This window comes from Carassius carassius, chromosome 11 (genome assembly GCF_963082965.1).
Source record: "Carassius carassius chromosome 11, fCarCar2.1, whole genome shotgun sequence".
NCBI classification, from domain to species: domain Eukaryota; kingdom Metazoa; phylum Chordata; class Actinopteri; order Cypriniformes; family Cyprinidae; genus Carassius; species Carassius carassius.
In genome coordinates, this window is record NC_081765.1 from 16187476 (window position 1) to 16212961 (window position 25486).

At 38.8% G+C, this 25486-nt stretch overlaps 2 protein-coding genes across 3 annotated transcripts in view; one reads left to right on the forward strand and one right to left on the reverse strand.

Moving 5' to 3' along the window:
• Nucleotides 1-514: 514 nt before the first annotated feature.
• On the forward strand, nucleotides 515-16200 carry LOC132152882 (telomere-associated protein RIF1-like). Its single transcript, XM_059561821.1, has 36 exons — nucleotides 515-703; nucleotides 3075-3196; nucleotides 3516-3594; nucleotides 3778-3874; nucleotides 4590-4720; nucleotides 4836-4927; nucleotides 5037-5226; nucleotides 5307-5399; nucleotides 5513-5651; nucleotides 5946-6097; nucleotides 6220-6334; nucleotides 6513-6689; nucleotides 6971-7081; nucleotides 7272-7334; nucleotides 7426-7526; nucleotides 7946-8032; nucleotides 8141-8214; nucleotides 8367-8547; nucleotides 8657-8764; nucleotides 8849-8998; nucleotides 9120-9219; nucleotides 9297-9573; nucleotides 9651-9693; nucleotides 9796-9995; nucleotides 10122-10215; nucleotides 10360-10491; nucleotides 10591-10733; nucleotides 10907-10996; nucleotides 11077-11137; nucleotides 11246-14185; nucleotides 14280-14402; nucleotides 14508-14594; nucleotides 14829-14944; nucleotides 15265-15418; nucleotides 15496-15616; nucleotides 15706-16200. The coding sequence occupies exons 2-36, from the start codon at nucleotides 3084-3086 to the stop codon at nucleotides 15927-15929; spliced, it is 7158 nt and encodes a 2385-aa protein (XP_059417804.1). The 5' UTR covers nucleotides 515-703; nucleotides 3075-3083; the 3' UTR covers nucleotides 15930-16200.
• A 1675-nt stretch (nucleotides 16201-17875) lies between these two features.
• The window catches only part of LOC132152881 (nebulin-like), a 58604-nt gene continuing 50993 nt past the window's right edge, over nucleotides 17876-25486 (reverse strand). For both annotated transcript variants that reach the window (XM_059561820.1, XM_059561819.1), the window contains 15 exons: nucleotides 25094-25207; nucleotides 24872-24976; nucleotides 24395-24499; nucleotides 23978-24082; nucleotides 23355-23447; nucleotides 22877-22969; nucleotides 22499-22591; nucleotides 21680-21772; nucleotides 21128-21220; nucleotides 20631-20738; nucleotides 19494-19680; nucleotides 19256-19348; nucleotides 18922-19065; nucleotides 18211-18314; nucleotides 17876-18066 (listed from right to left, as the gene is read on the reverse strand). In XM_059561820.1, coding sequence (XP_059417803.1) covers nucleotides 17893-18066; nucleotides 18211-18314; nucleotides 18922-19065; nucleotides 19256-19348; nucleotides 19494-19680; nucleotides 20631-20738; nucleotides 21128-21220; nucleotides 21680-21772; nucleotides 22499-22591; nucleotides 22877-22969; nucleotides 23355-23447; nucleotides 23978-24082; nucleotides 24395-24499; nucleotides 24872-24976; nucleotides 25094-25207 — 1704 coding nt within the window. In that variant the 3' untranslated portion in view covers nucleotides 17876-17892. The remainder of the gene's footprint in view (nucleotides 18067-18210; nucleotides 18315-18921; nucleotides 19066-19255; nucleotides 19349-19493; nucleotides 19681-20630; nucleotides 20739-21127; nucleotides 21221-21679; nucleotides 21773-22498; nucleotides 22592-22876; nucleotides 22970-23354; nucleotides 23448-23977; nucleotides 24083-24394; nucleotides 24500-24871; nucleotides 24977-25093; nucleotides 25208-25486) is intronic.

Here is a 25486-nt window from a genome sequence, read left to right on the forward strand (position 1 = left end):
AATCAGATTTTGTTAATGCAATACCCTTAAATGTACATTCTTTCCAGACTGCAAAGCTAAACAGTAAAAATAAATAAATAAAGGAAGAAAGAAAGAAATAAATCACAGCAAAGGTTGTTTTTAAAAAAAAATATATTTTTCTTTATTATTTTTCTTTCTATTATTTATTTATTCTTAGGATATATTTGTACATATCAGTTAATAAAAATGCAATTGTTTATTGTTCGTACGTTAGTTCATTAACAAATGTTCACAGATATTACTTTGATTTTAAAAGTTTTATTAAATTTTGAAGTTAATATGAACTAGTAATAATAAACTCTGCAGAAATGTTGTTCATTCTAAGCTCATGTTAACTATTGCATTTAACAAATGAGACCTTACTGTAAAATGGCGCTAGACAAAACACATGACCAAAGTGTCCTAATAATTTGCTAAAATTTTTATTCAAGATTTGGGAAAGCATCTTAATTCATTAAATACGTCATTTATGAGAGGGAGGAGATGACGTCGGGTTGAAGGTGACGTTTTCAACGCGTCATGTTTGGCGCCAGCATTTTCGCGGGGAGTGAGGACTGGACAGACGCTGCGTAGGCTTGATCATTTACAAACATTGTGCTATAAACTTCCCTGATTTCTCTGGTAAAGCTCGTGTGTCGATGAGATCGCCTTCAGTGATCGATAGCGAGTCCTCAGGCGCGAGGTGAGACATCTTGAGTTGTGTGTGTCGATGAGAGTACTCAGGGGGTTGGGTGGGTAACATGAAGAGGGTAACTTAACTAGTATCGTTAGCTCGCTAACTCTGCAGTCTTTGTAGGGGAAGTTATTGTTGGATTAGATTGAGTACAGCAAACGCATACACGACGGTTTAAATGTTTCAATAAACGGCACATTTTGATCTGTGTTTGTTGCACGCGAGGTGCCCACAAGTTTTACGCTCAACGCACATGATTACACAATAGCTTTAAGATACAAACAACTACATTGTCTAATTTTTGCATGTCGGACAGCTCAATCAATTTGGGCACACCCACCAGTAAAAAAAATAGTATTTAAAAGCAAATATATTGTGATATTTGGCAGAGTTTTGGTAATACTGGGTGGTGTGTTGCTATTAGCCTCTCGAGCACCTGGCTAAGTTAGCTAAACACATTTAAGATGCGTGTGAGGTTTTATTTTCCACATATGTGTCAGTAAGGAGACATAGACGACTGAATTTACATCTCGTTGTCTTTATTTGAAGACATTATTGCCATTTGTTCATCAGAGATCTCGTGTGCATCGAGAGCAACGATGTTCTGCATGCAGTGCATGCATTGGCTCCAGCTCACTACCAAAATAACATTTAAATAGTTAGAATATTCACGTTTCACACGTTCACATTTATGCATAGTATTTCATATGCATAATTGCAGACTATTAAACATCTGATGCTCAACTCTGTGTTTAAAGGAACACTCCGATTTTTGGGACTTTAGCTTATTCACAGTATCCCCCAGAGTTAGATAAGTCCATACATACCTTTTTCATTTCTGTGCGTTCTGTAAGTGTTATTTGACGCACCCACCGCTAGTCTAGCTTAGCACAAAGACTGGGTGTAAATGGATAATGGTAGCATAGTAATCCCAATAGGTGACAAAGTAATGCAAACATTTTCCTATTAACATGTTGTGATCTGTATAGTCACAACGTGTACAAATAACAAGGCTATATGAGACAGAGACCATTTTTAATCGTATAAATACTGGGAACTATATTCTCACTAGGCGTAGGAGCACAGCTAACGTTACTTGGGCGGAGTGATTAGCGCAGCACACGAGACGCGCCGTGGTGAGGAGCAGATAGTTCGCTCAGAGTTGGAGTAACGTAATAGAGTCAGCAATTACTAGATAGTAAATTTATAGTTTACAATCATGGGTGTTCGCTGTATTGTAAAGAGCTGCGACAATAAACAGGGGAGACCAGGTAATACTATGATGTTTCATAGAATTCCAACCAAAAACGCTGACCTGATGAATCGATGGCTACTTGTTCTGGGTATAGATCCAAACACACCCGTAAACACCATCACGAAGTATTTCGTTTGCTCTGAACATTTTACTGTAGACGACTATTTTGAAAAAATGCAAGTTGCCACACGGACCATGAAACGTGTGCTAAAGGATACAGCCATCCCATCGATAATAAAGACAGGACAAATTGGATCACCTGTTGCTGCGGTAAGTGTTCCGTTATGTTTTGAGATGACTAACATTAGCCATACTGTAACAGTGCCATGTTCGGCATCTTGTCTTACAGCTTCCAAAGTTTGTAACTCCTCGTCTGTGTATTCTGGCTCAAAACTATATGGTTCTGGATCTTGGTTTGATACACAGTAAAATTTCTCAAAGTCAGTCATGATCACGAGTCACGTCTAGCTAGTTAGTCACGTTTGTTTTGTTTACGGAACCATAAACAGGGCGTCTCGTGTGCTGCGCTAATCATTCCGCCCAAGTAGCCACTCCGCCCAAGTAACGTTAGCTGTGCTCCTACGCCTAGTGAGAATATAGTTCCCAGTATTTATACGATTAAAAATGGTCTCTGTCTCATATAGCCTTGTTATTTGTATACGCTGTAACTATACAGATCACATGTAAATAGGAAAATGTTTGCATTATTTTGTCACTTATTGGGATTACTATGCTACCATTATCCATTTACATCCAGTCTTTGTGCTAAGCTAGGCTAGCGGTGGGTGCGTCAAATAACACTTACAGAACGCACAGAAATGAAAAAGGTATGTATGGACTTATCTAACTCTGGGGGATACTGTGAATAAGCTAAAGTCACAAAGTCAGAGTGTTCCTTTAAGGGGGTGAAAGGTGGGACTCATTCTAGGTTCCCACAGGTCCAAGGGGCAGAAGAGTTTAAATTTATTATTTTTATTTTATTTTATTTAAAGCTATTAAAGCCATTTAAAGCCCTGCTACAATTAAAAAACTGAAAAAAAAAAATCACATTTTATTGCGTTATATTCGTTCTTCCTTGTAGTCAATGCTGTATGCATGACTTTAATTTGCTTTCCTGTTTTTCAGGTTGTGAGGATGATGGCAGCAGTGCCTCTATCTAGCGCCAGCCTCCTTTCTCTTCTGGAGTGTCTGGAAGATGAAGCAGCTGGGCTGTCAGAGAAGACGGATGCCTACATCACCATCGCAAAGTAAGTGTTAACTTACAGTTCTTATGTCTGTCAGTGTAGAAGGGTTTTAGTCAAATATATGGATGTCTCCTCCATGATAAAATCTTATTTAGTGTTGTAGTGATACTGTTTTGCCATGTTTGTTCGTATTGCAAGTATGGATCACTGCGCATGTATAGAGCATATTGATTATGGTAAACAAACTCAAATGTACATGCTCTGCATTAGAATGAACCTTATTGGTTCTTGCGTGTCTAGTGGGCATGCAGTTGAGCTGTAATTTATAAAGATATTTCTAGATTAATTGTTGGACTTTTGTTTTTTTTTTTCTTTCTCTTAGCCGCCTGAATGGAGAGGAGGGGCGTCAGTTTCTGTCTATAGTTGTAAAGCATTTTGCACATCTAAGTAAAGTCCTTTTGGTAAGTTGGTCTCCTCTATGGATCACCAGACTCATATACTGGAACTTTTTTAATTTAACTGAACATTTGACACTTATTTTAGTTTTGTTTGTTTGTAAGTAAAATTAGGCAGAAGTTATTCATTCAGAAAGCTATGTCTTTGCTGTGTCATCAGCCCTGCAGATGAATTGTTTTTCCTTTCAGGTTCATATCTCCAGTGAGAACGAGGAGCTGTGTCAGGCTGCATTGCAGGCTTTAGGATTCTGTGTCTTCCACTCGCACATTGTTTCAGTCATACCAGGTATAGAAGTTGTTGAATTCTTTAGTATAATATACTTTTTATTTTTTATATATTACTTTCCATCAGGGCTGGGCATTAGAGATTATGCTATATCTTGTATTCTGTGGTATGAAAATATATTTGCATAACAGTACTGCTTAAAAGTTATATACACCTTTTGAGTGATAAGCAAACCTGCATGAATGAGAAAATAAAGAGTGGGACATATTTGCGCTGACATACACGCACACACTCAGAAAAGCGCCTCTTTCAGACAGCATGCAATTGCGAATTTGACACTTAATAAAGTTAAGCGCAATAAGTCACGAAAGTCACAAAAACCGTTCTCTTTCATGCTTGAGTGGTTAAATACGCACACGATTGTTAAAATGCCCATCATCTGAAGTATTCCCATAAACACAATTGGTTATGTGTTAAACAAACAGGGACAGCAGTCTAATGTATCTGCTGCTGTCTGTCATTATTAATGTTAATCACTCACTGGAATTGACTGAATCACTTTTGGATCTTTAAGAATCCGTTCATGTTTGATTGATACAGTAAAGACTATGTAGTGTTTAATTTATACACTTTATTTGATTTCTGTAATATTTTTTACATGTTAAATAAACCTACTGTAGCTGAATAAATTAAGTTTATTTTATATTTGTGCTATAGTGTTTGTAATTGGCTTTGTTAATTTGCTTTGCCCCCATAATCTGTTTCTTTGCTGCAGCAAGTATTTCAGAAGATATACTGTCTACGCTCTGTAATGTGGTGGTAAAATCAAAAGAGAAGTTTACGTGCACTCGAGCATTATGGGTGATTTCAAAACAGAATTTCCCGGCAGAAGTGGCATCCAAAAAGGTTTGTTTACCTGGTTATGTCAGTTCCTATATTTTTATCATCCTTTTTCGCTCCATTTTTCTTTTTTTTTTTTTTTCTTTTTTTTTGACTAAAAATGTTGCTTTTTACATTTCAGGTCCCAGAGATTCTGAAGAGTCTAGAGGCCATGCAGACCAGAGAGGTTCAGTCCATCCTCATTGAACATGAATCACTTAATGTCATCATAAGGTTTGTTGCAACTTCCCGTACTTCTCACTTTAATGGTAGTGCCATCTTCCAGTGCTCTTCATGCTGGAAGTGCTCAGTAAATAAGATTTGATTTTGTGGTGAACATCAGGTTGCTGGAGCAGGCCCCGTCTCAGATGGCTGCAGGAGCTGTGTGCTGGGCCAAGCTGGTTATTCCTCTGGTGATTCACTCGGCCAATAAAGTGCGCTTGCGTGCGGCAGCAGCCCTGGAGCTGGGCATGCCTCTTCTTCTGGAGAAACAGCAGGAGGTGGCAGCCATTGTAGAGCCAATGATGTCTTCTGTAAGTGTATACAACAGTTTTTTTTTTTTTTTGCATATATAAATAACCATAGTGCTTCTCTAATGCTCTGCTGCATCTAGATGCTCATCCCTGAAATGCAGAAGCTGTTTGCCTCTAAAAACGAGACCAATATGCTGAAGCTGTGGCCTCTGTTTGTAAAACTTCTGGGGAAGGTAAAATACTTGGTCAACATACACTGCTCTTCAAGTCTCACAATTTCAGTTCTGAATATTGAGATTGTCATTGTGGATAAGTATGTGTTTCTATTGTATGTGTCTCTTTTCAGTTGCTCCACAAAGGGGGTGCTTTCATTAATTCCTTGCTGTATTTAGAGGAGCTTGGTTTTCGCAACTCCTCCCCTAATATTAAGAAGATTGCCTTCATCGCTTGGAAGAGCCTCATTGACAACTTCGCCCTTAATTCAGGCAAGTTTATTTATTATTTGCTTTGTGTATAGTCACTGTAGACTTACACATTAGAGAATTACATAATTTTGCTTTGTGGAAAGTCAGGAAAGTATTTTATTTTATTTCTCTAGTTATGCCGTAAAGTTGCATTTTGGAGTTCAGTAACCTCAAATGAGATGGAAATTCATTGGTCAAAAGATGTGGGAACCTTTTGGACCCAGAGAGCAACAGTTCATAGCTTTTCTATTAAATTTTTTAAAATCTCTTTTTTTCTCAGCTGTTGTTTAAGTTGTAATGTTTTCTCTTGTGCAGAAATCCTGTGCAGCAGCAAGCGTCTGAAGCTCCTCATGCAGCCCCTCAGTTCCATCCAAGTCAGGACTGAAGCTCTTCTGCTCACCAAGCTGGAGGTGTGGTGGTACCTTGTAATCAAGCTCGGACCCAACCTGTCCACTAACTTTGAGCAGGTAAAATTCACTGTGCTTACATTGATGAATTATGCTTTTTGTTCCAATTATAACCATTGTATGTCCATGGTCATATATTAGTTACTGAGAGCATTGTATATTTCTATCACTCTCTCTTAAAGGTTGGTGTACCGCTACTGCACAGCACACTTCCCTTTGATTCTCCACTGCCGTCTCCGACTACACCTGCTAGAACCCCTAACCCAAGCAGTGGCACCCCTAACACCCCTAAAACAGGTAAAGTGACACATACAGCTAATTTCTTCTCATTGTGCCTTCTTATGAAGGGGATAGAATGAGATTATATCTCAAGTTGGCATGAAGTGGCAGTTCACTCCATATATTTTCTAAATGCATGTTTATAAATCTTACCCTCCGTTGTTGTTTTTTAATGCTTCAGCTTTGTGTTCTCCAGGCATTCCTTCCTGCAGCACACCAAGCGCTACTCCTCGCATGAATCTGAACAGCAGTGTGCTGGGGGCTCAGTCCTACCGCTCCATTCAGCTCCTAGGACTAGAGATGCTCCTGCACTGGCTTGTGGGTCCAGAGGTTACAGTCACAGCAGCTAGAGAAAATCTTCAGCTTAGCCTGGGTAATTTTATGCATAGTATTGTCTGAGCTTTAAGAGTTGTTTTCTATCAGTTATGCTTTTGTAGTAAAGTGGACCCAACTTGACATTTTAGTTACTGTGAATGTCATTTGATTAGTAATCGTAATGTTCATGTTAATACAGGGTTTGCAACCTCATGAAAATCCTGGAAAAGTCTGGCATTTTACAGGCCTGGAAAAATAAACCTAGAATATTTTGAAAAGGTTATGAAATTTGTTGTAATATATACTAGCTGTGTCAGTGTAGCACTTGTTTGTTTCCAGAGCCCCTGATGCACCCGCTCTTTACCAGCCCTTCCTCCTTCAGTAGACATGCCTCCACCCTCATATCAGCTGTCAAAGAAGGCTTCATTACTGTGGGAAAGCATGCTCCAGGTATTCAACATAATATGCACAATGTAGCCTAGATTCTTGATTGTTAACTTTGATTTTTTTTTTCTTAGCCGTTTCTCTTGTTGGCGTGCTTTAAGGTCTAAGGTTTATTACTATTGAGTTCATCAGGAAATGAAAGCAATGCTGATGCTGTCCATGTCCTTCACCTGATATGAGTATTTATTTTCCACAGAAGCGCTTCTTAATCTCATTTGGAGCAACCTGATCTGCTCTGTCAGCACAACAATAGAAGCTTGTATGTGAACATTTACATTCTCTAAGAGTCCGATAATTTGCATAGATACTTTGTGTTGTGGATCATGGCTCATAGTAATTTATGTTAACAGGTAATAAGAAGGAACGACAGGGGTCAGAGGTTCTCACGCTGCTTCTACAGGCTCTGCAGGCCATCCTGTCCTCAGATGTTCTGCCTGCTGAACGTGCCCTGGTAAGATCATGGTGAAAATGACCTGCTAAATGGCTTGAATGCTGAGTGTTACCCAACCCAGCTGCAGTCTGGCATGCTTAACATATACAGTCTTTTAAAAGTTTAGATTCAGTGAGATAACTTCCCATTCAACAAAAACAGCATGTTAGAATGATTTCTGAAAGACACAAGGATGTAATAGCATTTTAAAATATATTTAAATAAAACATTGCTATTTAAATTATAAAGCTTTCATTATTACTGTTTTACTGCATTTTTAACCATAAATGCTGCCTTGGTGAGCATGAGACTTCAAAAGCTTTGCCGTTAAAATGTCAATTATTATTATTTTTTTTTGGTGTGTATTCAAAGGTTATATAGGTTGTTGGTTTAAACCCTTTTGTTTGAACACAATTTCATTGCTTTATTATTTGCTGCAGCTTTTGCTGGAAGCCACTGTTAATGGAATACCTCAGAAGGTGCTTGGTTCTGCTGCTTATCAAGTGGCAAACATGGATTTGTTAAATGTAAGTGTGTTTTTGTTATTGTAAGGCCTTGCTAAAGTTATCAATATTTTGATTAAAATTTTCAGCCTTTGAATTCATGAATGTGTAAAGATTCTCCACATTTTTCAGGGTACACCAGCACTTTTCCTAATACTGCTATTCTACAAGAGTAACCAACTCTCCGCCTTTCTTGAAGATGATCGGTAAGCATAAATCCTTTAAGATAAGTCTTTTAATGTCTAATATAGAAAAAACTTCTGTTTCAGAGGTTTTTTGCATACACCTTTTAAAGTAATACCTCTCGTGTTTCTAGTTTGATTGCTTAATGGGGGCAACATTTTCTTGCATCTGGCAGGTTTTTTTCAAGCCTGGAGACCCTTGTGAGTTGTGGGTTTTGTGGACCTACATCTCCCCTGGCGTTTGGAGAGGCTGTTTTAGGAGCGATTAGTGGGAGTGTGGAGGCTGTTAAAATCAAGAAACAGCTCTGGAGGATGTGGAGTGTGGTTGTAAACCCTCTGACGGACACAATCACTCAGGTACTAAACTCAGATCATCAATGCTGTCTGCTGTTGCATGAATGTGCATTTCAGTGCTAGTCAAACCTCGTGTTTCACTTCTAAGTGAAAACTCATTATTCCAACACAGACAAATGAAGTGAATCAAGGAGATGCTCTGGAGCATAATTTCAGTGCCATTTACAGTGCCTTGATGTTCCCAGTTATTCATCTGCTGCCTGGTTTGCCCCTGCCCCAAGTAAGAGACTGTTTTAGCTTTTGTGCAGATGCTTTCTACCAAATACTTCATATGTCCTTATTTGACATTGAATTTTTTTAATAGACCACTCAGAAGACCATGATCGGTACCTGGTCCAGGCTTTACAAGGCGTTTGCTCGCTGCTCCGCTTTGGTAGCCACAGCTGAGGAGAACACAAGCTGCGAAGAGCTGTGTGCCAAGATCTGTGCCTCTCTTGACAGTGAGGCTCTTAAAGTATGGAAGATTTGTTCAGTTGTGCACCTAATTGGGATGTTGTGTCTATTTTAATTTCTCTTCTGTGAGTGTATGTTTTTAAATGTATGTATAAATGTAATTTATATATTTATTCTTTTAGAGCATGCCTATGCTAGATGCAATAGCCGGTATCTTGCTGGTCATCATTGAGAGTATGGACTTCTCTCCTTACACCCCACAGTTCCAGCAGAAGATGAAATGTAAGGCGCTTGCTGCAGATTCAAATGGGCAAAGTTGTGTAATGGCACCGTCACCATGTTTTCATTTTGATTCGTAGCTCCTCATACGCCCTTGAGTTGGGTGCGCAAGAGAAGCAAAGCCCTGGGGAATCTCTCGACCTTCCACAGTCTCCTGGTACAGACTCTAGAGGCATTCCTTTCTTTGGACTTCTCAGAAGCATCTGTAGAGTCCACCGGAGTTTTAAATGGAATTGGCTTGACGCTGGTCTCTAACTTGTCAACCCTTTTCACTAATATCACACTGCCCACGTTCATACAAGAGGTGCTGTCCTCCCTCACCAAACCACTCTCGCGCCTTTTTGAATTGGTCTCCAGGTGTGTGATGGTTTCTTATCTTTCATACTTGGAATGTGTTTTTCTAATTGTCTAACACTGTTTTTCATTTATAAAAGTCATGATGAACCATCAAAGCTCAGTGCAACATTAGGACCCAAGGTAAGAATTTACCCAGCTTTGAAATTAAAACCACGGGTCTGATGTGTCTTATGTAGGGCTTGGCTGGTTCTTATATTTATTTATTTGCTGTTTTTTTCGTAGTTGGAGAAACTGGCCATGGACCTGCTTGGCTGCCTTCAAACACAATCAACTCTGCATGATGATGAGATGCTTGCCATGTTGTCGCCCTTGCTCTGCGTGCTTTTTCTGCACAAGAGCAAGCACATTCGCACTGTGGTCATGCAGTTCTGGAATGCCACTTTTGGAAATGCACTCACCTTGACTTACCCTGATCCTCTTAAGTATGTTTTCATGCCATTGTTGGGTGTTTTATGTAAAATGTAGCATTGGCACATTTTCAGAACTTTAAATCTTTTAAGAATGCTCGTCTTAAAATGTGTATTTTAAACGTATATATTTTTCCTCAGGTCTGTTTTAAGTCAGGTCAAGCAAAAGACTCCATTGATTTTACCTGGTTTTGAAGCTATTGATGCACCAGATGATTGCAGTGGACAGTATACGGTACAGTTCAGTGTTTCATCAAGTGCAAATTGTCCTTGCAGTGATCTGTTCTATAAAAACAGGCTGTAAATTTAGCTCAGTCAAACATTTTTGGTTTTCTTTTATTCATAAGTACATTCTAAGCATGTTTTGTTTTCTTATAAGGGGGAGAGTTCTCAGCTGGACCCTCAGATCAGCGGGGTAAAAATGACCTCTGTGGGAAAGAGGGACTCCCTCCTGGCGATGGCAGAAGACCTTAAAGGAAGAGGCTCTTTAACCATTGCGAAGCCAGTGTCTGTGAGTATGAATGTGAAAATGCATCTAAACTTGAAAATGTCAATGGTGTCACTTAATTAGCATAAAGGTTACTCAACAAATCACCTATTGCCTCTCTAGGTAAAGCTGGATTTTGGATCACCCAAGCCATTGAGGCGGAAAGCTATTGAGGAGGAGGCTTCAGTGGATTTTGTTTTTATTCCACCTGAGACCAAGGATAGAGTGCTAACGGAGCACCAGAAAGAGGTCAAAAGGACTAAACGGTAAGTTCTTTCATAATTTTGATGGCATGGCAGATGTCTAAAATCTTAAGTGTGGTAGTTAAGATGTCACCATTAAGATTCTCTAAGCATTTTGAAAATAAGAATTTGTCAGGACTTATGTTTTTTTTTTGTGTTTGTTGATGTTTTCTGCCTTGATTTTGTGTTTGCGTAAGGGTTGACATTCCTGCGCTCTATAATAATCTGGATGCGTCCCTGGACACCACAGTCTTTTCACAGTATACTCAGAGTCAAGAGGAGTCCATGTATGTATTGGAGTTATGACTTTGTTTTTGTTTTACTCAAATGTGTGTATATTACCCACTGTAAACAAGTTTCTTTTTAGGGACAAATTGACAAAAGATGAAAAGCATCAACCAGAGGAAGAGGCTGATATTCAGCTCAAGGTAAAACAGCTTTTTTTTAAACTCTGGCATTGCTGTTTTGATTGTGGAGGATGTGTGCATGCTTTCTGTTAAAGGAATTAAATGGTTGTAATGTTTCCTCCCCCGAAGGAGGTTTCTGCAAGTGAGGAACCAATCACAGATGTTAGAGTAACCCAAGAAGGCACCAGATCAGCTGTAGAAACACCAGAGAAAGATACGCAAAATAAAGATCAAACTTCAGAGAAGAATCGGTCACCATTGAGTGACATCTCAGTTGATGTGAGTGGGCATGAGAAAAGTGGAGTTGAGGGGACCAGTCCTAATGTTTCCAGTTCATCTGATATGATATCTGGTACACCACCTAAACCCAATAGCAGGCGTCAGTCATTTATAACTTTAGAGAAATATGAAGAAGGGAAACCACCAAGTCCTGCAAGTGTTGCATTTGCTGGTCCACGCACCCGCAAATCGAGTAGACTGGGTTCTTCAAAGGCATCGGAGTCTACTCCAAATGGCTCACAACTTCAGACTACAAAAGAGGACTCTAAGGAATCTTGTAAGAGGAGCATCACTGACCCATCTGCTCAAAATGAAGCAAAAAATGAGATGTTAACGGGTCATCACATTGAAGGTACAGGTGAGGAAGAGGATGATGTGGTCCCAGATACCCAGACCCAATTATCTGGTGAAGCGTCAGGTTTTAAGAACAGTCCTGTGTCTAAAGACAATGTAGAGGAACAAGATTTTCCTGAAAAAGATTCACAGAGTCTTGCTGATTCTCAGGCTAGTCAAGAACTAAGAAGGTCGGGTAGACGGCGAAGTAAACCTTTACGCCCAGGAGAAGATTCAGGGGAGGTGAAAAGCAAATGTCAAGAACAGGTTGCAGACTCCATATTGACAAATACAGAAACACCATTATTGTCTCCATGTAGCACTTTGACTGGAAGAAGTAAGGCTATTAAAGACCGTAAAGCTGAAGGAGAAGAGCTGAACAAAATAATTGAAGGAGAGCTTAGTCAAAGTAATTCACAGATTTCCTCTGCAGAATCTTCTCAGGCAGTTCCACATGCAGTAGTTATGCCTGGAAATGAAATGCTCAACCAGTCTGAGCCCTCTTCCGAGAGTTCTCCTATAACTCAATCCAATCGCCAAAGCAAAGAGAAACCACAAACTCTGAATGAGTCTGAGGGCCTGTCACTGGGTAGAACTACAAGGAAGACCAAAATGCACCTTGAGGAGTCAATAGACAAGGAGGCAGATGAAAACTCTCAAAATGTTCCTCAAAATGTTTCATCCGCTTTGCAAAAGAAACATTCACAGACACCTCTTTCCGATTCTGAGGCTGATGGCCAGCAAACTGTCCGAACACGAAGAACAAGGAGATCTGAATCTCAATTACTGGAGCTGTCTGGTTCGCAGACCAAAGATGACTTGAGTCAGACAGACTCTCAAACACTCACAGTGGTGAAGGGTAGAGCTATGAGGAGGAGAGCTGCAGAAGAAGAGGCGGACTCTAATAAAGATGCCACATCAACTGTAAATGCTGAGGAGTTAAGTGCAAGCCAAGATTGCTCTGAAGGTCTTGGTAGATACAGAACTCGAAGATCTAAAGGATTGTTGGCTCCTACCGACAACATGGAGTCTGAAATCTCTGATAGCCGAGAAGACGGACCAAGGCCTAAAAAGAGACTCCGGAAACCATTATCCACAGAGGTGCTGCCAGTTGCCAAAGAATTGAAAGGTACTGAGATGGTGCCAGATATGGAGGGTGTTGATGTTTCAATAGAAATGTCACAGGATGAGGCAGATCATGAAACTACTTTAAATATTTCTGTCAGTGAGACCAAAGAAGAGGTCCCCTCCCCTAATGGTGCACCACATGAACAGATTACCTCTGAAAAAGGAGCAGAAGATGCCAAAATTGAAACTGATACAGATGAAAAGGAGGCCATTATTGAGAAGTCGGAGGGTGAAGAATTGAATTCATCTTCACAGATTGGATCGGAAGATTTAACCCAGAAAACTGACATTTTGCGTAAATGCCCACATACCAGGGGACGCGGACGGGGACGTGGTCGTAGACGATCGAGAACATGCAACTGTTTTTCAAACAACCGTGATGTGTTCTCGCAGGACACTGACTTTCAAGAATCGCAGGATCTGAAAAATGTGCAGGTTCCACTTGCCTCTGATGCCCTGAACTCTCAACCTGAGCAGTCAAGCTCAACATCTGTATCGGAGAAAATCAAGAGCTCAGAAGTTTCAGATGTCTCAGATTTTGATGTTCAGCCATTTTCAGCCTTGCCTGCACTGCTCCCATCTGAGGTTTTGCCTTCTGAAAGTCCCATTGCAAAGCTTGGTGTAATTGTTTCTCAGCTGCCTGAAGCACAGGAAGGGGCACCGCTTGAATTGTCTAAACTTACAGAAAAATCGAACCAGGAGCATGTAGAGGTCCCCGAGGCAGAGACAAATCAGTTAGAGAGTTCTGGGTGTGCAGGTAGTCAAAAGCACAAAGAAGCAGAAGATAGATTGGAAAATGGTTCAGTAAGTCAAGAACATCTCCAGAGTTCGACACCTCAAGACACATCTCCAAGTCAAGGTCGCCCAGTGGAAGATGCACCTATATGCCAAGAGCAACTAGAGTCTTCCCATGTCCAGCAGGAGGATGCAGTTAACCCAGTAGTGAAGGAATGTGAAGACCTTACTGTTTCAGAGCCAAGTGGTGAAAAGGTGGTGTTGCCAGAAGAGTCAAATAACAAAGAACTGCTTGACAAGGATGTTGCTCTTGTTGAGAAGGATGAAGACACTCCTGTAGACAACCGCAATATTCCTGTGGATGCACTAGAGTCATTGTCTGTGCCACCTCAGAGTAGTACTTCTGAAGCCTGCTTAGATTCTCCACCCAAGCCTAAACCTTTGGACGCTCTCAGCGGAGAGCTAGAGCCTGGCCAGAGTCCGAGCAGAAACCGATCTTGTGCCTGGTCACCATCCGCTTCCCCATCTACCAGTATTCTGAAGAAGGGACAAAAGAGAACAAGTGAAGAGGATACACCCTCCCCCCTTAATAAGGTATTTGACAGTATACTTTGATATTTAGGAAAATGGACTTAAAAACAAAAAAGTGCAGTTTAACCTTATTTGTAACAATGCTTTTTTTTTGTAGTCTCGTCGAGTGTCTTTCGCAACTCCAATTTATCAACAAGAACTGGCTGATGATATTGATCGCCGTAGTCCAGTTATTCGCACAAGCTCGCCTAGGTCAAAAGTCTTGAGTGGGCAGTCGAAGGTGTGTGCTGTGCTAGTTTTGAAATGAGTACATCTGGGATCTAAAACTGTGATTCAGTTTCAACTTTTCTTGGGCTATTGTTAAATGTCTTCAATTTCATTCCAGTATATCACTACACCCACAAAAGGCTATTCAAGTTTAAGTCCACGGAACCTCCGTAGCCCTGGATCCAAAAGCTCTAAAAAATGCCTGGTAATTATTTCCTTGCCTTGCAGTTCAATTGTTACTGTTTATATTACTCATGCAGTCTGACTATTAATAAGTTCAAAAATATTTTTTATCATCTTAATTCTGAGAAATTAAGACCTAAAGCTAAAGTTGTTAATGTTTAATACTGTTCCTGTTATTCAGTTGCATCAGACTTAAGTTTATTTGAACAGTAGCTCCAAGTGGAAATGTTAAAATGTTCCTCTTTCTATATCATAGATTTCTGAAATGAGTCAGGAGCCACGTCCTATTGCTAAAGATTGTGTTTATCCAGCACTTGTTGGCTGCTCTACCCCTATAGAGGCAGTTTTACCACAGATATCCTCCAACATGTGGTAAGCCAGATCGCCCATTTCTCCTCCAGTACAGCTTGGGTTCAGTTCATTAAGTTCACTCCTCAGTTTTAATTTAAATCCTCTAAAAATGTTCTGACCTTGTGAACTCCAAATACGTTTAAGTATTGATTGTGTAGTCAATGGTAAGATGGCTAAGATCTGTCAATGGTAGTACACATACCATTTCTTCTTTATCCAAACCGTACAAGCCATTTCTTCTCATCAGTAGATTTCATCACAGATCTCAAGGTTGTTTTCTGGGGTGTTAATGTTAAGAATGTAATTAATTTGCGCGCATGTTTATTCCGTTGTGTATTTAGGCCTCGTGGCTTTGGTCAGCTTGTTAGAGCTAGAAATATTAAAACGGTTGGAGACCTGAGTGCCCTTACTCCAAGTGAAATCAAGTCTCTTCCGATTCGTTCACCCAAGCTGTCCAATGTGAGGAAAGCACTTAAAACCTATCATGAACAACAGGTATAGTACATCTTTACATTAGCTCTTCACCTTTAATTATGGGAGATCATTCTTACACTTCATATTTGGCCATACAGAGAAAAGGGCGTTCTGATGACCTAAAGAGCTTTGACGAAATGGAGAAAATAACATCTGAGCCTGAAGAGATGGAGCTTCCTCAAAATCAAGATGAGGAGCAAACATTAGGAGAGGCTCAAGGTAAGTGTTTTTTTTTTTTTTTTTTTTTTCTTTCAAATCCATCATTGCTGATACATTCAGCATAACTCATGACTCCCAACTTTTTGCAGATGACAAACCATCAGAGGTGAGTGTAGATTCAGAACTGATGGCGGAGGAGAACAAATCTTGTGATTTGCTATCAGATGTCGTAGCCCTTAGTGGACGCCTAACTTCAGAGGAACTTGGCCGCTGTTCACCCAACCAGCTGGGCCTGATGCACGAACATCTGAGTGGGATGATGGGAAGCATTGTGACCCATATGCAGTCCCGCTTGCAGAGTAATCTTGATTGATAGCTTGCCATGAGGACATGGAGACATTTTCCTGATATCAGAATTCACTTTTAACTTGAAGATTAACAGTGGACTGCTCATTTCTCAAGTTTTAGCTTAAATTTTAGAGTAGATGAATTTCTAATTATGCTCTTTCAGAGAATAGACTTAAATGGCCATTTCCTGTGCTACTCAAGTGACAATGTATTTTATGGAGTGCTTTTTAAGACTGTAAAATTTTGCTGAGATGCCAAGGAAACTTTTTTTAATAAAGTTATAGTATTAATAAAAAGTCATTTATCCCTGTTTTCCTTGTGCGGAGGTTTTTTTTTTTTTTTTTGATGGATCTTTGAACAAACCACTGAATTACAAATACAATGATGGCTTTTTTATTGCTGCAAAAGTCTATTTTACTAACTATTATACTAACTTTACAATGATTTTAAGGTTTTAACATTTGTTTGCATTAGTTCAGTGGTTTTCAGTTCCATCTTAACATACCACCGCTCTGCAAATTTTGTAATTTCTCTAACCACTTCAAACATTTGTTCTGTTCAACTGTAAGTGCCCTGCAAAGTGGACATCACCGGATATTCTGCCACGATTCCAGTTCGAAGGGAGTGAAAATGTTTCATTCAAAGGGCATTAGTGTGTGAAATGTGAATTTAAATCTTATTTATTCACAAAGGGTATATTATGTTACACTTCTGTAGTAAATTTTGTCTGTGTGTAAAGACGCTGCAGGCCGTGGCGTAGCGAAAATCTGTGAACGAATGTCCTGAAGTGAAGTAAATTTGATAGATTGTTAATGTTAGGGAATGCATCAATTCTGTATTTTACTCACTTTTGTTGATCATCTTTGAAACATATGAAGATACTTTTTATAGTCTCTTTTTGTCCAGTTAAAAAAAATAAAATGTAAATAAAAAAAGGCATTGTAAAATCCACATTAATTGAGTGGGTTAAGAAGTCTTCTGAAGACATGATCGCTTTGTGATAAATATTTAATGTAGGCTTTTATTCATATATAAGCAACAATTCAATGCACACTGAGCATTTCAGATATGATAAAAGCATAAATGTGTTTAATGCTATATTGACTTATGTATTTTTATATTTCCTGGAAATAAGTGAAAATTTTGGAATTTCGATGCACAGACAAAAATTTTGTTTGGAAGATTGAAGTCATAGAGGATTGGAATGACATGAGGGTGATTAAATGATAGAATTGTCATTTTTGGGTGAATTATCTCATTAAGAAACTTCAACCCTTTGATGGTCAATTAAGAAAACAAACTTCAAATCCATGACTGAAAACAGATTGACTGCAGAAGCGTGGTGTGCTTTATTAGCTAATGATTCAAGGTACACATCTTCCTCTAACCCCACACCTACAGAATCAAAGAAACAAAACACATGCAAATAGTGGCCAGCCTTCAGCAAGGGAGGGAGGAGGCTTGTTTTTAACAATACTTTTTCACTATAAAGGAACTGATGGCCTGTCCTCATCATTTTCAAGTTTTTTTTTTCCTTTTACATTTTCACGTGGCAACCTTAGTGCCTCTGTTCAGTTTTTATAAAACACTGAATTTCTGAATTTCCTTTTCACGTATAAAGTGAACCATGAGACCATCTCTCGTTTTGCAAATGTTTCAACATTAAAACTTACTTCTTTGAAATGTAGTGTGATTGCAATATACAAAAATAATGGGCTCCAGTTATTTAACTGCTAGAATAGAACAACAAAGATAAATACAATTTTCTGTGACTTATATAGGTATGTATAACTTCTCAGTTTCTCATGCCACAACCACAATAGGCTTTATGACATGGGCACAAATTAAATTTCCTAAGAGTAATGAGGACAAACAGAAGCATAACTACTTTGACTAACATAAGTACACATTAAATCATTTTTTTTCTCCGTCTGAGTGGATATCAAACTCCTTCATCCACTTGGTGTTTGAGAGGACAGTAGCTGTATTCAGAAGGCGTCCACATAGTTGGCGGGCAGCATGCCAGTCTTTCCAGTACGTTGCACAGTGCCATACATCCAACCCTCATCAATGGCCTGCACGTTCACAATGACATCACCGTCCTTGAAGGACACTTCATCGTTGTCTGCAGCAGAGTAGTCATACATGGCACGCACAGTTTTCTGTTGAAAGACAGAGAACAATATTTAAAAAACAACTTCACCATCAAATAAACAGTGAATATGCCATTACATTTTAGATTAAGATATTATATGTACAGTAGAGCATATATGAATACACATGATATTAGCAGTGGTCTCTCTTACTCCAGTGGTTGAGGGATGTGAGGGGACAGAAGAAACGGTGGTCTGTTGTGTTGCCACAGAGGAGGATCTCTGCTGAACCTCAATCGTCTTGGTCTGTGTGTAACCTATTTGACACAACAGCACAAATTTAATGTTAAATATTTCTCTGGCACTAGTTAGCATTCAGATTTTGCCCTTTGTAACTTCCTATAAGCCGTTTGCTGTCATTATTCATTATATTCGTTATATTATATACAGACATGGTAGATCAGATTAACAGTTTTACATTCCATGCATATAAAACAAGCTGAATTATTCCATATTTGTTCATCTATTTTTGTCCATCTTTAATGCTGCGATGAAACTGAAGTACTGACAGATTCTCTCTCTTCCATATTGTGACACGTCTGAATGAAATGAAAAAAATGTAGGATTTGGGACTTGGTTCTGGATTTTGAGATGTGGGCATTTCACTCAGTAATGAATGCAAGCTTGCAGTTGATTGCAAGAAAGGGGTGGAGTTTAAGTGGATCTAATGATTGGAGAAGTCTAGCATGTCACCAGAGTCTAGCATTTCACTGAAAAGATCCAGTTACAACATTTAAATAAAAAATTACCAAACACATGGCTGAATCATTTACAAAAAGGTAATTGACATGAATTCAGAAAATAAATTGCAGACTATCAATCTAAACACAGGGTGAAGGCAAACCAAGCAGTTTAAACATGTACCGTGTAAAGAGGAGACACCAAAGCCATTGCTGTAGAGGGATGCATGGTGGTCCACATTCTCAGACACCTCTGACTTCTCATCGCCCACACCACTCATTGCGCTGGTGGAGCGGGAGTGCTCCTTACTGCGACGCTGGGCCTGGACTGAAGAATGGGACAAACATGTCAACGTTACCTCCTCTTTGACAGACTGCCTTTAATCAAGGAAGTTGGCAGATAAATATGCATCCAGAGTAGTTTGGCAGAATGTCACAACTGCCCAATCATCAGAATCAAGTTTTCCAGAGAACTGTTCTAATAAGGCCTTTTAAGTGACAGCAGAGGAGTGGCCTACCTGACATCATGTGAAGACTTCTGGACTGTATGTTGTCCTCAGCAGGGTCATAGTCAAAGACAGAGCCGGGGTTTGTGCGCCACACACGCAGGTCTTTGAGGAAAAAGGTAAGTCAGTTTTATTGAATGTTTCTATTCAAAACTCACTTGGTTCCTTGTATGATCTGTATATGTCATGTGTTTCTATATTTATAGGAAGTGTGTTTAGTGTGTATAGGACACAGTATGTGTCAGCTGACCAGTGGTGGTCTCCTGATCGTGCTCCTCTGCACGTCTCCTCTCCATCTCCACCACACGTCTCTGGATGCCGCGATAGCTGATGTCACTGAAGTCCTGGGTGTTCCTCTTCACGCGCTCAGTGATGGGGTCTGAGATGGTGGGGGTGAAGCTGCCCTTGCTCTTCTCAAATTCCTGGTGGTATTTGACCTGAGAAGACCAACAGACAGCAAAACATGAGGTGGGAGAGAAAGAAACTGCTATGGTTTTAATTGCTTCAAAGTACTGTCTTCCCTTTTGAACATATATCCAAGAGAAATAAAACTGATTTTGTATCTTGGGAATTGTCTATGATCTCACTGGAGAGGACGGACTATTGTCCTGTTATCAGAGAAGAGATCTCTTCACTAAGGCAAGAAGAAACTGATTTTTTTTGATTCAAGATTAGAGAGTAAATGAGTTTAAATTATGTGTACAGATTAATCATTTATAATAGACTCTGCAATATTTAATTAAAAAATAAGAAGAGTCAAGTTTGATTTCATTGTGACATTAAAGCTGAAATAAACAACAAGACTTTTATCCCGATTTTGAATTCGGGCCTGTCAGATTTGACAGATTTCACAGAAAATCACATTGTGTATAATGGACACAGACTCAAACTATGATTTTATCTAGTTGGAGGAGATTAAACATGTTTGATTTTTTTTTAGATTATTTTACAACAAATATTGTTTTCATTTGTCATTAGTCTCCTAGCAATGAGGCGCATGTTTAAATCTGTTTAAATTTAAAAGAATTTAAAAGTCGAGTAGTGTTTTCCAGTCTTTTGATGCACAGCATTGAACTCATACTATAAATTAAATCCATACAGCTAAAATTATTATGAATATTAATTTTATGACACCTCTGAGTTACATTTTTTTCTACATAAAATTTCTGTTCTTAGAATTTTTGTTGTCAAGACTACTGACAGAAGATAATATTGCATTGTGCAAAAATATATATAAAAAATGTATATTGCATCGTGCAAAATCCTTAACCACGTAACATTCAACTCCCAAACATTTTTGAATGCAACAGGTTGACCTTCATAAAATACAAAAAAATAATTTCCTTGCAATATACTGCTAAAGGTCAAAATTTAAAAGTCATCTTACTCCAGAGATGTTACGCTGAGTTTCTTTAACACGTCTCATCTCAGGGGTGTCCAGCACAAATGCGGCCTTACCCTGCACCTGCTTACGGAAGCTGTCCGAGTACAGAACCTGGACAAAAGACAACAGAGCACATACATATATTAGAAACTATATCATTCTGGATTATGATTGTGTCAAAACCCTCTGGAAGACACACCAGGAAATCAGGACATTAGCCAGACAAAGGAAATGAATATGACATCCATCAACACAACCCTGGGTGTTATTGTGATTTCAGACAGATGAATTAGAAGGATCTTCAGAGGGTTGGATTAAAAGTAGATGGGTCCCGAGGTGAAGGTTTGTAGTGATGATGATCAATTACAGATTTATATTAAGCATATGGAAGAGTACAGTTAATATTATTAGCCTCCTAAGTGAAATGAAGGTATTAGAGTGGTTACATTTTCACGTCACACACACACACACACACACTCATGTCCTGTGGCTGTGAGTACCGAGCTAATCTGCAATTGGTTCCGTTTGACCCTCTCCATCTCTGGAGTGAACACCACAGGCGTTCCCTTCACAGAAAGGTCCTTATACAAGACCTAGAGCAGAAAAGAAGAGCGTCCCCAGAGGCCAGTCAGAAACTGAACACAATGACACACAAGTCTTTGGAGATCAGTCACATCAAACTTCACACACAACACACAATGAGTTTATATCCCAGATTAAAAAAAAATAGGAACCTGTTTGGGAAGGGAAAACAACAAATGTGGGATACAAGAGCTCATCTGATGTTGGATTAGCAACAATGTCTGGAGTTGAATAATCTCATAAATTTTTAAGAACTCACAGCAGAAAGGGGACCTTCACTATGGTGGAATATGAAGTGGTTATCTAATTATATTAGATGAAAATGGGGTTTAAGCTTTACATTTCATATGCTTTAATTGTTTTTCATCAGTGATGGGATTGTATAAGTTGGAAATTAAGAAGTACAGTATACTGGGAGCGTTAATGGGATCAGAACCACTCTCAAGTAAACCCTATGGAGCATCCACTACCGAGCTGATGTGCTTCTGATTCTCTTTGACCCGCTTCATCTCGGGGAGGTCCGGTATGGCTGTGCCTTGACCCAGCGAATCCTTGTATTTTATCTACCCAAGGATCAATTTCGACATATCAAATAAACAACACAAACATGAACCAAAACAGCGAAAGAACGAACATCCACAAAGATATCATACATAACAATATTAGCTCTGTTCCAAACCCTTAGATGCCTACATAGGAAGCTGCCTTCTAAAATTTGATTTTAAGTTGCCATATTTGTACATCTCTCCATAAGCAGCTGCTTCATTTTCATGTTACAAAAGACAGCATAAAATTACATAAAGGTGCCAAAACCTGGAGCATGCTTATGATGCTATAAAATGCTTTCTGCATAGGCAGCTTGTTAGGTTTTGGAGCAAAGCAACTGCATTGTTAAAGAAATCGATAATGTTGTTGACAGTACGAAACTAGATATTAATTTATTTAGCAAAATGAATAAATAAAAAACAATAACTGAAGTAAAGTTTATGGTACCTGATTTTGGTACCTAATTATTACATGAAAGAATCAGTTGCTAATTATTAGCCTACATCTACATCCAGTATTTACCAAGTATTACTGAAAAAAGGGAAAACAGGATTTTGTCACATGAGCTAGATGAGAGTTACACATATTGTTATAAATGATGGATTTGATGCAGTGACGAATTCCTAGGGTCACTAGAGGGACTAGTATAAACAGATGGAGGCTAAAAGGTTTTCTTAGATGATGGAGAGACGAGGAACAGGGAATGTTTTAAGGGTGGGATAGAGGGTCACACCGTAGTGTACCGTGCTAATATTTTGCTGATTGCGTTTAGCTCTCTCCATCTCTGGGGTTTCTGAAATAGCTGTTCCTACTCCCAAATCTTCCTTGTATTGGATCTTTAAGCATGAAGAGGCAATGGGGCAAAAAAAGGTAAAAATGTCAACAATCTTTGAATATTAATGTTTAAAATCAAAAGACAAAACTTTGTTGAAATAAAACACAAGACACGTGAAAACAAAATTGAAGAAAATGTCAATGTAAGAAAAAGAACATGGATATTAAGCTAGAAAGAAAATGTGGTGGAGTAATTAAGAGGGAAGAAGGGTGAAATGAGACTTTAAAGAACGAGAGTATAAATCTGTCAAAACAAGAAGTCTTCTTTAAAGAGAAAAAAACACTACCGAGCTGATGTTCTTCTGAGTTTCCCGTACACGCTTCACCTCAGGAAGGTCGGCTATAGATATGCCTTGACTTACGGAATCCCTGTATTTAATCTAATACACATTTCAGTCCATTAGGAGCATGGAAGAGTTGTAATAATGACACATATGCATAAGATTAATAAGAAAATAGAGGTTGAGTGTTTTAAACAATGCAGCTCTAGTCAAGTCTTGCGACCAGTGTCAAATGAAGAGGGAAAAATGTATGGGCCATGTTAATTTAAGTTATTTAAAATGATGAGAGGAAGAGGCTATTATTTCAACTCAGCGAGATGTTCAAATGATAAACTGATATGAGATGGTATATATTAAAATGATTGCTTGTGTTTGATATTAAATTTTTTAGGATGCTGACAGTATTTTGATTAAAATCAGGTGGCATTTTTTGGGACACTCCAACAGGAAGCAGGGTGATTGATGGGGTCACACCGCAGTGTACCGTGCTAACAGCCTCCTGATTGCGTTTAACCCTCTCCATCTCAGGGGTTTCAGATATGGCTGTTCCTTGCCCAAGCTCCTCCTTGTACTGGATCTTTGGGATTGTACAAGCATAAGGAGGCATTAACATTTGTTTTTGTAATCTCTTGGGATAAGTAGTTTTCATTTGTTTTGTCTGGGGACGCTTCAGAGTGTTCTTTTTCAACATTAAAACCAGACTAAACATTTGAGAAAAGGACAAACAAAGAAACAAAAACATTTCAAACACATCACTGAAGACAGCAACACGAGTAAGACGTAAAATATGTCAATATTAAGCTTGTAAAATGGTTAGAGATATTATTTAGGATGAAGAAAGGTCAACAGCATCAAATTTGATGATTACCGTTAGTGCCTTTGCTAGTTTATGACAAGTTAATGACTATATTAGACTAAGGTCTGTTTAGGATATCTACATTTACATGATATAAAAAGAGTTAACAAGAAATGTTAACTTGTGGTTGCAGTACAGAAAAATTAAAAGGTGGTGTAAAGCAAGAAATGAGAACAGAAAAAGACCAAAAAAAGGTTTGTGGTTAGAATGTAGAAAAAAAAAAAGAAAAAAAGGCATTGGGCGGTAGGTACCGAGCTGAAATTCTTTGTATTTTCTTTAACACGAAGCATTTCAGGGGTGTCCTTTACTGCTGAAACTTTGCCCTTACTGTTTTTATGGTCAATCTGGTACTGAAGCTAAAAAGAAAAGAGCACAAAGGCAGTCAAAAATGACACAAAAATGCAGCAAGAGAAAACAGAGCAACCAAAAATATTCAAAATCATTCGATAGAATTGCAATATAGACAACAACTGTAACTAAGCCAGCATAAGAAATGTGGAACCTGCCTACTCTTTTAGTTTTATTTCTTAGACAAACAAGAAAGACAAGGACCAAAGACAACAAAGGGTACAAACATCATTTTAAAGCTAAGATGACTAAAACAGGAACATAATATGGACTGAACAGACATAAAATGGACTGGCTCAAACCCTTGAAGAAACACTTACAGTGCTGAAGTTCTTCTGGTTCTCACGCACTCTTTGCATCTCAGGAGTGTCCATCACAGGCACATAGTGGGACATATTCTTTTCAGCCTCCTCCTTGTACTTTTTCTATAAGATAAAATACAAAACACAGAGATTCTGAGTTGACAAAATTGAGTTGTTCATGAGATTACACTTAAATAATCAGCAATAGTGTAGCAATAGCGTAAAGATTTTCACTTTCCATTAATAAGGTAAAATAAAAAAACTTTTACAAATGTCTAAAAGTCTTTTTTTGAATTTATGGTAAATAACAGAAACTGTTCACTGTCTATTTCAAGAGGTCAAGCTGAAAAAAATATATGAAATGCTACCAAAACGTGTCTACTGTGTGAATCCCTGACTTTCTACCAACACACATGCAATAAACATCAAAACATACAAATTTGATAAAAAACAAACAAACAATCACAGCCTTTCACAAAGATGCAACCCTCATACCTGGCTCACAATATTCCTGATCTGCTGAGCGTGGAGGATGTCAGGGGTGTCAATGACTGTGGTGTATGTGCTTCTGTCATGCTCAGCACTCTGCTTGTACTTGGTCTGGAAAAACAATTCAAAACAAATGGATGTATCGATCAGTGTTGAAATGTTGGTGCTGATAATTGTGGGAATCATCTCTGAAATACTGGAATTATGGCTTGGAGATCATTTGTGTACCTGACTGAGGATGTCTGTGGCATTCCGTGCCCTCAAGAAGTCTGGAGTGTCATTAGCCAAAGCCAACATGCCTTTTCCCTTGATCTCGTGCTCCAGTGATTTCTTGTACTCTCTCTGCAGGAATTAGGCAGACATCATCATACTCATGTGAGCATGTACATAGTTTTGTTTATCAGAGATCTTTACAATTTTGTTTATCAGAGATCTTTACTCTAAAAACTCTCACACACACACACACACACACACACACACACACACACACACACACACACACAAAAATCAACATAAAACCTGAAAAGAATAAGAAGATATTAACATTGGAGCTGTAAATGAAAACTAAATAAATAAGGGTACGGAAAGACAAAATGACATTTAGGGGGAGTCTCAATGGGA

What these genes read in the sequence shown, in the direction of transcription:
- LOC132152882 (XM_059561821.1), top strand. Translation starts at nt 3,084, where the DNA reads ATGATGGCAGCAGTGCCTCTATCTAGCGCCAGCCTCCTTTCTCTTCTG. An exon ending in CAACTTCGCCCTTAATTCAG is followed by an intron (nt 5,652 to 5,945) that starts GCAAGTTTATTT and finishes TCTCTTGTGCAG; the next exon opens with AAATCCTGTGCAGCAGCAAG. An exon ending in GTGCAACATTAGGACCCAAG is followed by an intron (nt 9,694 to 9,795) that starts GTAAGAATTTAC and finishes TTTTTTTCGTAG; the next exon opens with TTGGAGAAACTGGCCATGGA.